This window comes from Xyrauchen texanus, chromosome 32, assembly GCF_025860055.1.
Source record: "Xyrauchen texanus isolate HMW12.3.18 chromosome 32, RBS_HiC_50CHRs, whole genome shotgun sequence".
NCBI classification, from domain to species: domain Eukaryota; kingdom Metazoa; phylum Chordata; class Actinopteri; order Cypriniformes; family Catostomidae; genus Xyrauchen; species Xyrauchen texanus.
The window spans coordinates 14065760-14082203 of record NC_068307.1 but is presented as its reverse complement, the minus strand read 5'-3'; the positions used below and the strand labels follow the sequence as shown (position 1 = coordinate 14082203).

Below are 16444 nucleotides of genomic sequence, written 5' to 3'. Positions count from 1 at the left end.
AGCACTGTTATTATAAGTATTTTAGTAGTTATGGTTATGAAATTATAATTTGTGTGCTGTTGTTGTTGTTATATCAGATATAACAGTGCATTTTGCAGTTTGTATGTGATGTCTTACTCCCAATTAAACAAAAGTTTGCTTGTGAGAGAAATGTGAAGATATTCACGTCACTACTTTTGACCTAAGGAATAATCATGTAGACACTGTTATGAGTGCCTGACTAAATTGTTTTAATATATTTCCCCCTCTTCCCTCTCTCTGTTCATTCAGAAACCTGAGCCACAACAAGCTGGCGGCAGTCGATACGGACATCCTCTCCAATCTGCCCAACCTGAGAGAAGTGTGAGTAGAACAGTCCCATGTCCCCATCACGTCTCAAGCACTCAGACACTCATTTTCCAAACCTCCTGTAGATCTGTCCAACATCAGCTGTAAAAGGTTTCACATTTTAATTAAATCAATTGGCAGGCTAGCAACTTTTCCATTACTGTAACAGATGTTGACGGCCTTCACAAACTTTATAACCAGCACTTGTTTCCCACCTAAAATGACTTTGCTTTTAAGTTAATATAGATTCAGCTTTCTTCAATCTAAAACTTTAAGCATATTCTATATAAGACTGATATGAGTTCAGCATAATTAAAATTTTTTTTAAAAAAATGTATGTGGGTCTGGTAAATGTTAAGGGCAAAACATAAACCACTAGTAATTCTTGCAAGAAAATATTCCCACAAGGAAAGCCCTAAAGAGAGAGGCAATTGAATGAAGTACATTAAATGGTGTAATGATGTTAATTACAGCCATTACCCACAATGGTCATAAATCATTTTAGAGTGTCCTGTCAGTTATTAGATATTTAAGTACTTTTGTTGGTTGGTATTGTCCTGAAAGTGGCGGAGATTGGGAATAAAGAGGTTTGCTATTATAAGCGCCTTCCATCATCACCCGACACCAGCAACTAACCTGCGCTGTAAATATTTAATACATCGAGGGACTTTGTCTGGCCCTCAGCCAGACGGGCCTACTTTCTTTTTTCTCTCTCTATCAGTCTCTCTTACTCGTTCTCCTTTACTTTGTGTGGCCTCTGTCAGTAGGACGTTTACCACTGCTTTTGTTGGAAATTTTTTATAAAGGCTCCAAAATATCTTTTATATACATGTATTGTTATTAATTGATTTAAAGTATTTATTTATACAAATATGAAGTATATTTTGCTATAAATATATATTTATATTTAATACTTAATATATTTGTTATTTCTTTTATTTATGAAAACATTTGGAACAAAATATATTAAAGGAATTTTCCAGGTTCAATAGATTCGACAGCATTTATGGCAAAAAAAAGACGAAAAAGAGGCAAATATCACAGTTATAGTTAGGCAATGGAAGGGAATGGGGCCGGTCCATAAATATTCAAATACACACCGTTTCAAAAGTATAACCACAAGATATAAACGTTCTGCACGGGCCTAAAAATGAAACCCCGACACATACAAGAGACCGTGTGGCCTGACCCTACCCAGCCTGAATGGTACAGTCCGATTTAAGCCCGAACCAAACCCAAGATTCCTTACCCTCTTTATAATTTATTTTCCTAGCAAGTACTGTTGCAGTATTTGATGTAAGCATCATAGCCAACATTCGTAACAGTATTGTAACCGTAAACATACACAGCTTTAACAAGGCATGGCAGCCCCGCAGTACACTAGAGCAGAAGGGACATTAAACCCGGAGTATACTTCCATTTTGGCACGAACGCTCGGCGTTTTCATAGTCAAACGCAAGCCTGTCAAAGTATACTCCATATAACTGTGCGCGCATTCACAGGCAGTTGGCGCCTGTGTGCTACAACTGCTATGAGACACCGGACTTTCTCTTCATGAGTTTAGAGCCTTTATATTCCTTCAGACTCCAGTTAAACAGACCTCCTCAAACACATGCTCTTGACTTGCACATCCACTGTTATTGTTTTTACCTTAATCTCTTGATGTTTAGTGCATATTACATCTTCTATTGCTGCTTCGTGACAGCAGCAGCTTAAAATGTAAGTGTTGCCACCTCGTGGACCCACTAATTAGGGTAAACTACTCCATGCGCATTCTGCTCGTTCAAAGACGCGCTTTGAAAAATCGTGCTGCATGGGTTTATTGCTTGCGCACTCTAATGTGTGATGCACATTTGATCATCAGCAGAGTTTGTGTTCAACAACCTGCCACAAATGCCTTCGATTGAGCTTAACTTGTTGTGAACCCAGAAGTAGTTCATTTATTCATGCCTTTTTCTGTGTCCTGTTACCATGGTAAAAATCAATGAATTAGTGAAGATTAAGAAAGCATTATCATTATGTATTGTATATTTGCCTCGCTAAATTATATCTAATCAAAGACATATAAAAACAAAATAATTTGTAAATGTGATCAGCCATATGTAACCTGGACTTTGTCTTCTGTTTTAATTGTTAGGAGGCTTGACCACAATGAGATGACATCCATCCCTTTATTTGGAGACGCCGCGGCAACAATCGTTACACTCGTATTGTAAGTGTCTTCTGCTCAAGCAGCACTTTCTATTTACATGACATTCATCTTTTTGTTTGTAGTCGGTGTAGGCAGTCATGCTGTCTTTAACTCTTTCCCCGCCAAACACAGAATTTTCCGGGTTTTATGAAAAAACGCTTCCCCGCCAAACACAGAATTTTCCGGGTATCCGTGTTTTAGGTGGTATACGGTAAGGAAGACCCACACGCATGTTTTGAAAGAGTACGCAACTCTTTGATCAAAGAAACAGACTGCGATCGTCTCAAACATGAAGAAGTGGAGTATTGAGAAGCTCAAAATATCAGACATAAAAATGCCTTTTTCTCAGCTTTTTGTCTGAAATGTTGTTTTTGACAAAACCTACCTCTGTTCAAGTGGCAATAAAAAAAGAACAAATGAAGATAAAATAAAATCGTTTTTTTACCTAAAAGCAGAGGCTCAGATCTTTATTTTGATATATAGCATCTTCATATATTCATGGAAGAAAATATTCTGCGGGCCATTAAAGTTTAGCGAAAATCGTCAAAAACCCTGGCGGTGGCTGGCAACTTTTTTTTTTAAAACGCTGGCGGGGAAAGAGTTAAGAAACAATAAATAAAAATAAAAAAACTGGCTTTTTTTTTTACGCATTTATCAGATACCACAATTCATTTTGTGAATTGGAGTTCTTATTGCAAATAAAAGTAATGGCTTAAATGGCAATAATTTGTATATCACAGTACTTAAAATAACTTGACCAAGTATCATGATTCATTATTATGGGATCCCTGAGAATTCCTACCCCAAGAAGATGGTGTTCTATGGCGCTGGTTGGGAAATTCAGACTGGTGGGATTGCCTTTGGAAGCACTGCTCTGGAGAATTACTGCCTTATTTGGGGAATTCACATGTGTGTTTGTGTTTTGGCAGTAAGACTGAATCCTTCCTCTGCATCCAGGTACCTGTTTGTTTTCCAGACTCCTCCTAGATGTCTTCTAGAGTTTGAGTTAACAAGTATGTTCAGATTGAACATAAGTCATGTTCAATCTTAGCAGGTGTGTAGATCTATCAATACCCTGATAGAGAACACCGGTTTGCCTGTATCTCCTTTACACCCTCTGATATCCCAGCAGTAATCTGCCTTCTGCATGGATCGGGTTTCCATCTGTAATATATCCTTCCATTTTCAAAAGTGTTGTTCATTTGAGCGGTAAAGCGATCAGTGTCTTTATTGCGGGCAGTGGCACTGTCATAGTGTGACCTCATTGATTTACAGTTAATCATCGCTATATCCCAGAATCCGTGAAGAATATTCATGTGCTGATGACGGGTCAGTTGATTTAAAGGGATGGCTCACCCTAAAATGGAAAATCTGTCATCTACCAACTCCCATTTTGTGACCTCTGTGTGACTTTCTTCTCCGTTTACTTTCATTGCATCGTTTCTCCATTCAAATTGATCATACATGGAACATAATTGATGACTGAGGTTGTCGGTCCATAACATTCTGCTAAACACCTTTGTCACCTCCACAAAAAAAGAAAGTCATAAAGGTTTGTAAAAACATGAAGGTGAGAAAATGATGAAAAAATGTCATCAGTTTTTATATGAACTGTCCCTTTAACAGGTTTCAGACGTGTTCCCTACTGGCATTTTATACTGACTGCTGTTACATTGCCAAACTGTGCTTGACGACATTGGAGGATGTTGGGTAGGTTGGCATGGGATTATTTGAATGGGGAATGTAGGTCCGAAGAGAAGGGTGCTTCTTTTTTTGGCTTTGGTTTGAGGCCTGTTGCTATGAATTGCCTTTGCATATCGGGAAGGGCTCATCTTTTTTTGAGCTGCACAGCTGACTGCAGTAGAACACCCAGCTGTAGCTGTCAATCAAGCAGTTAACTGTAAATAAAAAAGGGGGGCATCAATCGGAAGGGGTTGAGGTCTGGACTATATCATTGGCTATACTCAGGTGAAAAAGGGATGGAGAGGGGTAGGAAAGGGCAGGAACAGAAAGAGCGAGAGTTCTTGGTTTCCCCGCTCCTCCTTGTTGCTCTTGTTCCCAAAGCTGCTCCACTCGCTGAATTCCTCCCCTCTGAGCTTACCAGCTGGAATTCTGTCGGACAGCAGCCCCCTGTGATAGAGCCACAGAGCCAGCACTAAAATACTGTAGTGTCTGTCACCAACACCAAACTTCTCAATGCCCCATTTCATCTGAGAGGGACCGAGTTAGCCACAAGAATTCAGTACGGCATTTAAACAGTAGCTCTCTCTTTCCCTCTTTATCTCTCTAAGTGTTTAAACAGTGTAGTAGCCATTCTACTGATTTTAATCTTCCTTTGACTGTTGGGAGAACTAACTTGGCTATACAATATGCTGAGTGAGATAGGGCTGCTCGATCATGGCAAAATATTTGTTTTGGTTAATATTGAGATCATGATTATGTAACATGATTACTCATTGGCTTTGGAAACATCATGCATTGATTGAATAATAAAAAAAAAACTTGTCTTTTTAACAGTGGATTTCCTTGAACTTGAAATGTAAACTGAATGAGATCTACTTTTTCATCATGTTATTGCAGCAAGATCAACCATGTACAATAAAGGCTATACGTTATCACAATATAAAAATTTCAGTAGTCAGTTGTGAAATTTGATGATTTTCTTCAAAATTCTACCAGCTTCAAACCACAACAAATAATAACACTAATTAATATGTTAATTATGGAAGAATGGTTTCACGTTCCAAAGTAATTATTCAACATTAGTAAAGAGTCTGTTATAAAATAACAATTACAAAAAAGCAATGAATAAAAATAGATTAAAAAAAAGAACAAAAAATACAAATTAATACAATTCTGTGCTTTTTTTTTAACAGTTTTAAAAGCACTTTAACAGCCTACTGCTGTTACAAATTCAAGTAAGCATTCAGAATGAAATGCAACAAAACTACTAGTCTTAACTGTATGATTATAATACATTCATACTTTTTAAAGCTACTAAATTTACTCAGTCAAGAGCAGTGAGTAGTATTCTAATTTTCTTGTTATGGTTGTTTTGATTATTATTATTATTATTATTATTATTATTACGACACACTAGACAGCAGCAGGTATATTACCTTACATTTATTCTTACAAGTCCGACAATTTAATAGAAATCTGCTTTTTTTTCCCTCTGCTGTTTACGTTCACTTTAGACATTACACTCTGTGTTTACATGAATACCTCACCAAGACAGTCATTTTGGCATACTTTTAAAATGGATTTGACCATTCAGGTGCGTATTAGCATGAGCATTTTGGGAACACAAGCATGTTCAGCACACACACACATCGTCACCTGTCGATCAAGCAGGGCGCAGCTGTTACTAGATCGCTGGCGAATTATAAAATTACATGTTCTGGATTACTTTCAACAGCAGAATAAGAATATGAACTTTCTAATAAGTGATCAGCCTTGGCTATCACAAATATAGCTGGATATTTTTTTGTTATTGATGTTTTAATCAGTCTGCTTGTCCGGTCGGGCAAGTAAAATTCTCTTTTTAAAAAATGTACTTGTCCCGAACAAGCGTTAATGTCGAGCCCTGATTAAATATTGTATTCAACATTCTCCGATAACAATTCTTTCTTCTGCAGTATAACTATTAAAGTAAATGCATGTAGTTTTAGAGCTTATTTATGAAAACAAGCCAAAAATGACTAATCAAATGTATTTTGTTGCAGTGCAAAATGGGCTATGACTAAACTCTAACTTTTATGCCAGTTTCAGAGTTTATATTCATAACTCACTTCCTTTTTATTTTAACTTTAATAAAGGATGCTTTAAATATATAATGCCAGGGTGTTTCATTGTGAAACAGAATGCGGCACAATAATTGGTTTCTCGACTATCTTGATTTCATAATCATTGGAAGCTAAAATCGTCATTGAAAATAAGATTGTATTTGTCACCCAACCCTATTGTGAGACATGGTGTCACTTTAGCTGCTAAGGCAATTCAAATGTGCCATAATAATACAAATAGACATGGTAATATGATATTTAGCTATTAACTTGAAGTGTGTGGGAGGGCTAGGCAATTATATCTTGACCGTCCCATTTTTTAAAATTAAACCACTGTATTGACAGTGGTCAAAAATTAAAAATTAAGAGCATGCTATGGATTAACCTGTGTTAGCCCTCATCCCCAAATGAAAATGTATAACAAGGACTCCTACATTTGATCCAAGGTAAACTAAAGCTAATAACATTTATTTATGTATTGATTCAGGTCTTGATAAAGATGATAGTTAATGAAGAGTTCAATTAATCATAGTGAGTGTGTTATGAAACGTTATAAATAGGGATGTGCTGAACGACTAATTTCACTGACATTTAAACGGAAATTTTGAAGTCGACTAGTCTAAAAACAAATTTGTTTATGCGACCCATTTAAAATACTTAATCTATTACAAATCAAGCTAAATATCTGCGACGTGCTCTCCTTGCATTATGATCATTGTACATTGTACAGGGGGCAGTGGTGGCTCAGTGGTTGAGGCTCAGGGTTACTGACCAGAAGGTTGGGGATTCAAGCCCCAGCACCACCAAGATGCCACTGTTGGGCCCTTGAGCAAGGCACTTAACTCCAGGTTGCTCCAGGGGGATTGTCCCTGTAATAAGTGCACTGTAAGTCGCTTTGGATAAAAGCGTCTGCCAAACGCATAAATGTAAATGTAAATATAGAACATGACACGCATTCACTCAATCAACGTTAGCGAATATTTAACAGGCATATTTATTGAATGAATAGTGCAGGACCAATAGAGCAACCCAGCCTGTTCTAAACTGAATTCACCAAGAAAAAAGTACTTAATGTAATAAAACAGTCAGGGCATTGTTGAAAATAATTAACAGGTAGACTAAGCCAAATCTAAAAAGTATGATTTGCACTTTTTTCACAATGTGCATTCGTCCAGCTGTTCGGTAAAGAACGTTAACCAATAACCGTAAGCGTGCTCACACAATAAAAGATAGTTTAACCCGTTAAGCAGTTTGCACCTCGTTGAAAATAAACAGTCATTTTCTAGGCTACTTACTCGAAAGCATACATTCTTTGATGAGAGAAAAACATGTCGACATGGTCTGGTGAAAGACTGGCCTTGACTCACCTGAGTCGGTTATCCTGCACTTTAAAAAGTCTACATAGTGGAAAAATTATGTACAAGCATGAACAGATGTTAAGAAGACTCCAATGTGAAAACATCAAATAGGGACTTTCAAACGTTTGGAAATCCGATTCCCGCACCACCACCAAAGTGATTTCATAACTGCTTTGCTGAGTTTGCTTGTCTTGCGAGAGGACATTTTCCTGTGCGTGCCACGAGTGAGAGGGGGAAGAAGCCCACGCAGACTGCGGTGAAATGAAACTTTGTTTCTGCATCAAATTTTTATTTCCTCTTTTTTTCTTTTTTTATATAATATTTGTATTATTAATTCTATTTAAAATATGTAACATTAATATGACAGTTCTTTAAGCGCAGCCTATGATCAGTAGGCTGAAAATTATGATCAGTTTAATGGGAGAAAATATTGGACAGGTATTATTATTTAAACATTTTTTTTTTATAATTGTTCGAATTCCAAACAATTTCAGTTCCTGATTTTTGTCAATTCTGCTTTGAAGTTTTTTAGTTTAAATAGATTTGGTGCGAAAATTTGTGAACATGTTATACTGTACAGTGTAATATCGGACTTGGTTTGGATAGTTCTGAATTGAGACCTGCCATTTCACATTTTTCTCTCATGGGGGCTTTAGATTTCTGTCTTTCCCCCTTTATTCTTTGCTTCTAATTCTCTTCAGAGTAGAGTCATGAGAACGCGGCTGACTTAATCACTCTTTTTGCCGGCCACAGAAGGAATGGCAAGGTCAAGGCTCTCTACATCTGGAATTTGTTTTGGGGTAGATTCAGAGAAAGCCAACTCCACACCGGTGAACAGGACAGTAAAAACAAATAAAAAAAAAAATAAAAAATCTCCCGCTCTCAAAAACATACTAAAAAAAAAGTTATTAAGTAGCCATAGAGAAATGGGGTTGCATATGATGAAATCTTGCTGCTAATTACAATTGGTTCCATTCTTCCAGATTAATGCAGCTCAAACCAGCCCATCTGGCAACAACAATCATGCCACATTGAATCACGGAGATCCCATTTTCCCCCATTCTGATGATTGATGTAAACATTAACTGAAGCTCCTAACCCCTATCTGCATGATTTTATGCACTGCTGCCACACGATTGGGTGATTTGATTATCCCATGAATAAGTAGATGTATAGGTGTTCCTAATAAAGTGCTCAGTATATAGTGCAATCTATATGGAGGCCAATTGAAGTAATTATGGAACACTCTTTAAACACCTGTGCTCTTAAGGACAAAGTATCCTTCAGTTTTCCATGTGCGAGTATGTCTCGCGCACATTGCGTGACACGCAAATTTCTTCTTTAGCAAATTACCCGTGGACTGTACGCACACAGCCTACTTTATTCTAGACAACGCGTCTTTGCTAGTTGTTGCATATACGCTTGCCATTGAATGTGCAAACACTGTACCACAAAACAGTCATAGTGCTCATGTGTCGCATGTCCGAATGGGCTTGAAAAAAGTACACTTTGAAAGGTAGTGCGCTCGCCTGTGCATTAGATGGAATGGAAAACAGAAAAACGAAGTATACCCTTTGCGTAAAAGTGTTACTTCAATATTCTCTATAAAAGGCAATTATAGAAAGCTCCATGGAGATCTTTAGTTGTATCTGAAATTTAGGCTGGCAAGTCATGCTAAACTCCCCAGCACCTGCACTATGATCAGTGCTAGCTGGAACCCCTTCAAAGCCCAGATGGACAGGCCCATACAGTAAAGATGAGTCAGCACTGGAACAACAAAGCCTCCATATTCTTATCCCCAATTCTGCATAAATCTCAGTAAACACATGGTCCACTGAGACCGAGAGGGGATTTCTGCTCTGGTTGTCTGCTGGCAGGTGTTCTGTGGGAGCCTGAGAGACCAACGAGGCCTTTCCCAGTGAAGATGAGACCCAGTCCACATGAAGATGTTCCTTGGCTTGACCGTTTATCTGGAATTCTGGGTGGGAATTGTGAGAAAGAAAGTGGAATGGAAAGACGGAAGAAAGGATGAGCGAGCAAGCAAGACAGAAGGAACAAGAAAAGGAGGGAGTACCCCCACTGTCCAACCTGAATAAACAGACAGAGGGTATGGATAAGGATGAGTGCTGTGCTAACCGCCCTACAGGATGTTCCTGTGACAAGCAGAGCACTGAGACTCCACTGAGGAGCAGGTCAGCAGCTGGTGACCTTCGCCAGGCAAAAAAAAACATGCTGACGTTAATGAGAGAAGCGGCCCACTCGCATATGCTGGCCATTCCAGGCCTGTGTCTGCTAAATTTTCTGGATCAGTGTTGGAGTCTGTTGTTGTGGTGAGAGAAAGTGTGGGAGTTGAAGGTCTCTGACTATTAATCCAACTATAACAGCACTGCACAAAGGATTAGCAGGATTAGTTGCTTTGGCAGCACTGATTGTCTTATCTGCTTGATGAACTCCGAAAGGAGATGAAATGGTGGAGCAGGTTTGGGAGGGGTGTTCAGAGAGCGAAGAGAGAAACTGTTGAGTGTAACCACACACTAGAGCTGGGAAATATGTTTAATATTCATGATATATTTATACATTAAGAATACTGTGATAATTGAATGCACTTTTTATTTGCCAATTAAGTTTCCTTAAGACAGTGACTATACTATATTACTATAGTTTAAAATATTTTGCCTTAAAATCCATTTTTGTGTGCAACAGGTAAGTCAAAGCATCTAGGATTAAACAACTTGAGTCTTAACAAGTCAAACCCAGCTCCTTTCTACAAACTGTTCTTGTTTTCGAATGGAGAATTGTATACTACTCATAACGTGAAACTCTAATTAGTAAATTTAAAGAACTCACAGATGTCACACGTGTCACAGATCATAGGCAGTGCAATATATGCTGTGCTAAAATAAAGTAAAAAAGACATATTAGCCTGCAATTAACCCTTCGATAAGCTCCGCTCCCTTGTTACCGTTGCTCGCTCTGACCAGCTATGCAGAACATCTCATAGGAATGAATAGGAGATTGCTGTAAACGGCACGTTTTTGCTCAAATATTTTAAACAAATTGATAATGTTCTTACGTGGGATGGAATGACGAGTGACATTGTATAGCATATTTATCTGATGTTTTTTGAAAAAGAAATGAAAACCGTTGAGACTGTAAATCAGAATCAAAACAAACGATTACTAACGACAGTTACTTGAAGAGATAAACGTCATTTGATGGTGATTACACACCTGATAACAATAGTGCAAGTGAACAGAACTGCTTATAACTAGGGATGTGCGAGACTAGTCAAATAAAAGTTTCTGATGTTGCTAGTCGACACTGGAATTACTAGTCAGTTGAAATTGCATTTTTTGTCCTGAAAAGATAGTGCTTCAAATGCCAGGGTAGATGTAAATCCATTAATGTAGGTAGATTATCCACTGCATTTAAGGTATGGCCAGAAAGAGTAATATGTTTCGTCAGGTGTTAATCTCTTCTGTAGCACCCAGAGCTATATGTACAACAACAGATATACACTGGTTTAGAAAAATATTTCATCTGACTGACATTTGTCACCATAACTGAGTTTTTGGTTGGGATTCTATGCCATATGTGTGTGTGAGTCTGCATGTGTGTGATGACAAATCAGTTTATTGTATGAAGCAGCATTCGTACAAGGTGCTTGAATTTGGCTTTTTCAAATGTAAGACCTGGAAAACCCTCAAATAGACATTTTTACCACAGTTGCCTAAATAAGTAGGCAGCACAGAGACGGCGCTGTCATGTGGCACCTGTTACTTTTGTCAGCACAGTTCAGAATGGGCCAATCACAATCAATTAACTGGAGGATTAAAAAAAAATGTATACTGCTCTGGTGGATGAATGACAAGTATGAATCCTTGCAACTATCTGTTTTAATAAAAAATTACTCTCCGGATTGAAAAATTATGAGATGTAAAACGTTCTGAGATTTGAATGCAGATCAGTGGAGAAAATATTTTTGGAATTGTCAATTGGCTGAAAGAAATTCTTATTTATGTTATGTATTTATTTTGTACTTAATTTACATTTTTATATTTATTTTAAAAAGTTGTGGAAAATAATTAAGGTCCAAGTTCAGAGGTTGCTTAAATAATGCATATAGTGCATTCACAGCATGTTAAAAGTTATTAATTAACATTTTAACAAATTTTCACACAAAACTATTTGGTGTTGTACCCCATTGAACCCTCAAAATTTGGTGGTGTAACCCATTTAACCCTGATTAGTATTAACTTAATTCGTTCACGAAACTAAATTAAATAATAATAGAAAGAACAACAGCCAAGTTTTCCTTTTTAAGAACAAAGATTTATGTCAACATGTTACAAAATGTTCACCCTTAGCATTTATAGGCAAAAACTGAACTGAATGGGAAATTTCAATATTTTGTAAGTCAAACATTTGCAGTTTGGGTCAGTTCCTCACATAAATTTGTTGTGTGACTTTATAAAACATGAGTCATATGGATTACTGTTTATGGACTCAGTTACTCACTTTTTTGAAAAGCGAAAAGCGAAGCACACTACAATTGCCCATCAGTTTCGTCAAACCAATTATCGTTACTGTGAGAATATGTAGTTAAAGATGTACACTGAGATATGTTGTACTTGTAATAATTGGTTTTTAACTGAATTAATAAAATATATTATTTTTTTTTATTTACTTCTAAAAATGTTTTTGACATCTCAAGCATAGTCCTTCAAAACAAATAAAAATGTGCCTGAAAAGTCCTTGAATTTAACTTTGAAGAATCTGTACGAACCCTGATGAAGCCACAGTCACTTGGCACTTCTGAGGGTGTATGTGGAAACAAGTCTCCATTGGGCTTCAAAGGCCTCTTGACACATTCTCTCCGAAAGGGTGTCATGTGGTTAGGAAAGCCAGCCACCTATCAGCACAGATATGTGGGTCAGCATATGTTTTTGCATAGTTGCACTGTCTGTACGCTAATAAAAAGAAAACTGCTTGGATAGTGTGACTTAAGAATTATAAGTCTAGAGTAATCAAGGACAGATCTATGGTCTTAATCTTTGTCAACATGCTGGATTTGTTTTACCTGATCTGTATAGACAATAGATTAGTACACTGCCTGGCCAAAAAAAAAAAAAAGGTGCATACTCTTAATATTTCGTTGGACCACCTTTAGCTTTGATTATGCGTGCATTCATCGTAGTATTGTTTCGACAACTTTATGCAAGGTCATAACATTTATTTCCACCCAGAGTTGCATTAATTTTTGGCCGAGATCTTGTCCTGTCATACAGTACATTCAGAAGTCAGCAGACTTCATTTTATTGCTGCATAACATTGGTGAGCCTAGACCTGACCAATTGAAGCAACCCCAGATAATAACACTGCCTCTAGAGCCTTGTACAGTGGGCACTATACATGATGGGTGCATCTCTTCGTGCTCTTCTTATCCTGATGCGCCCATCGCTTTGGAATAGGGTAAATCTGGACTCATTGGACCACACAACCTTTTTCCATTGCTCCATTGTCCAATCTTTATGCTCCCTAGCAAAACGTTTTGTCTGATTAGCCTCATTAACAAGTTGCTTTCTTGTGGCCACACAGCTTGTGGTCCCAATCCCTTAAGTTCTCGACGCATTGTGCATGTGGAAATGCTCTTTCTTTCACTATTAAACATAGCCGTGAGTTCTACTCTCAATTGTTTTACAATGTGACTAAGCGTTTTAGTGATCTCCAATCACGATCATTCAAGATTTTTTTTTTTTCTGACTACATTTTTTCAGTGAAAAGTTCACCATTATCCTTCCAGGTTTTAATAATGCATTTGACAGTTCTTAACCCGATTCCAGTGATTTCAGCAATCTCCTTAATTTTCTTTGTTTGATGCAGGCCAATAATTTGCCTCTGCTGAAACACAGTAACATCTTTTCCATGACCACTGGATATGTTTTCCAACATGGTTGTTTAAGAAATGAGAAGCTACACACTGCATCAGTTAGGGTTAAAAGAATTGTTGCAAGCTTAAACCTATTAATCACTGCAATAATGATCCAATCATAGGCTCTTAAGTATCTGCTTATTTAAATACAAACAGCGACTATTTTTTTGGCCAGGCAGTGTATGTTCGGTATGTAATTTGTCTAGAGACAATCACAGGAGGTTTTTACAGCTGTGTATAATGTTAGTTATAATAAATGTGCTTTTTTTTTTTTTTTCATCTAGGCACCATAATAAAATCCAGAGGGTGGAGGGGAGCCTGTTGCAGAATTTTTCTGCTCTGAAGACTCTAGATCTGAGTAATAATGACATCACAGAGCTGAGAGAGCAATGCTTCCCTCTGGGGTTACCAATCAAAGACCTGTAAGAAACACACACATTCTCTCTTTCAGACAGATATATCTGTGAGCATATGTCACATCTGGCGTGTTTTAATGAAGTGTGTATTCTTTTATAATCTGATGTTTGATCTGTGATATTTCTTTTCGGCAGGTACCTGAGCAGTAATAAGATTGTTCACCTGGAGTTTGGGGCTTTTATGAACCTTGCCGGGAGCCTGCAGGTCCTCCGACTTAGCCGGAACAGACTAACCCACCTTCCTGTCAAAGGCCTAGAGTTGCCTAAGCTCACCCAACTGTAAGGGCACTGTATACCATACATATACCAGAGTTTCCGCTAAGACATTTTGGTGCCGGCCAGTGTGTCTGGTAATGATAGTTTGCCTGACAAATTGTAAAATATCCTGTCATTTTATTTTGTGCTATTTTTAACACAATGGACTATACATAATAATGCAATATGATAATGACAATCAATTCAAATGAAGGATGAACGTTTGTTCATTGTAGCTGCTTTTCCATAAAACAAAGATAAAATAAATAACAAAAAATGTCCATCATGGAATTAGTCATTTCAAAAACGCTTTTAAGAGAGTGCAAAGCAGAAAAAAATATGGATTTAAGTTTACAAAAAAAATTCAAATAACAAATAGTTACATTGGCTAATATACTTCTCTTTTTATTATGACTATTTCCTCCAATTTTTCATAGCAGCACAAAAGCGTAATGCTTCCAAAGTCTAGTCAAACGTGTCCAGTGTTTCTCTAAAACTTGAGATTCGCTTAATCCGATGATGACCTTCTCCAGTAGACGATTCTGAAGCGGGAAGCCTCAGACTCGATATGCGGGAATAACGCAGTAATGCAGGCTGCTTTTGCCAATGTGTGGGATACAATGCGGTGCACTCGTAGTTTAGGAATTTGTAAGCTTCGGGAAAGTTATAACCTCTGTAATCACTAGGATGGCATCACGCTGTACACTTGTGGCTTCCTGTTAATATTTTTACTGTGTATTTGAGTCTGACAATGTTTGAATTTGGTTATTTGGATATTTTAATGGTCAAAAACTGATAATTACTGGCTAACTGAAACCCTGACATATACATTATCTGTAAGTGAGACAATGCTCTTCTTCAGTCAAGATCTTTGAAGTCTAAATCATTTGAGTGAATTGATTTGTTTGGGCGGTTCAAGTAAATGAACAGGCTCAAATAGGCGATTAATTTGAATCAGTTGAAATAACAAATTCACAATAGTTTTATGTTCCTGTGCAGAAAGGAAATGTTAATTTCTGCTCTTTTTGTATAAATTAGCACATTTTCTAGTTTTCCGGATAAATAATGCTCTGATTGCAGAATTAAATAATGTCATATGATAGTTAGGCCTACATATTTAAAAGGATATTGCTCCTTTAAATAGGCTGTATGGAAGACTATTTTAAAAGAGTAGCTGCATCTGTTTACATCAAAAGATAGTGCTTTGTTCTTCAGCTGTACTGAATCTCTGTGTGCATGAGGCAATATAAGCTTATATTAAGACACACACACACACACACACACACACACACACACACACACACACACACACACACACACACAGAGTTAGTTTTGACATTGAAGGGAGATCAGAGCAGTTCTCTGTGGTGTTGCTGAAGCATTATATTCAGCCATGTGTTTGACCTGATTGGTCAGTTGATGTTGATTGATGACATGCAGTCTGTTCCTAGGCTAGTATACAGTCTAAAGCCCCATTCACACATACAGCATTTTTATTGCCGGAGATAGTGGAACTGTTGGTCAGTAGTAGACATTTCCGCTGCTAGATATTCATGACGTAATTGTTAGACTGCTTAACTTGCCATATATTTTAAAAATGTGATTACAAATGAGATGGATTGCTGGTAAAAATATAATTTTATTCAAATTTTTCAAGGAATCAGTTCTCTTGCTGCAAAAAAAAATCACGTTCTGCAGAAGAAAGTGTTAGGAAATAAATTGCAGAAGTGCTCAATGCATCATATCATAAACAACATGAATGATTATCAATGCATGATTCAAACACTGGTTCTCACACTTTTATTGTAAACAATTTATATTATATTCTTGCATGTGGACCAAAACAAATAATATTTGACCTGCTCCATCATTTTGAGTCGAATTGACCCAGAATCTAATTTTGAGATTTATGCACTAGAGTAAAATGGAAGGTCTAATGATATAATTTGGGATGGCTGTCATAAAACCTCTTATCATAAGCTGTAAAGAATGCAGAAAATGGACCTAAGTTCTAATGAAGACCAGTCTTACCAAGTCACCTTGAAAGAAAGAACTCAGGACAGGAGGACATAGAATGCATCTTTTTTTTTTTTTTTTATCAAGCTTTGAGATGTGCTGCCATCTTGCTGTTGCGCAGCTGACTGTCACATCACAGTGAGAGAACTACTGGCATTATCACA

At 37.3% G+C, this 16444-nt stretch overlaps 1 protein-coding gene across 1 annotated transcript in view; it reads left to right on the top strand.

The window, feature by feature from the left end:
* The first annotated feature begins 276 nt into the window (after positions 1-276).
* Positions 277-16444, top strand: part of LOC127626051 (leucine-rich repeats and immunoglobulin-like domains protein 1) — a 43216-nt gene continuing 27048 nt past the window's right edge. Inside the window, exons 1-4 of the mRNA XM_052101580.1 lie at positions 277-342; positions 2465-2539; positions 13878-14015; positions 14145-14288. Of these exons, the coding sequence (XP_051957540.1) occupies positions 2484-2539; positions 13878-14015; positions 14145-14288 (338 nt within the window). The 5' untranslated portion in view covers positions 277-342; positions 2465-2483. The remainder of the gene's footprint in view (positions 343-2464; positions 2540-13877; positions 14016-14144; positions 14289-16444) is intronic.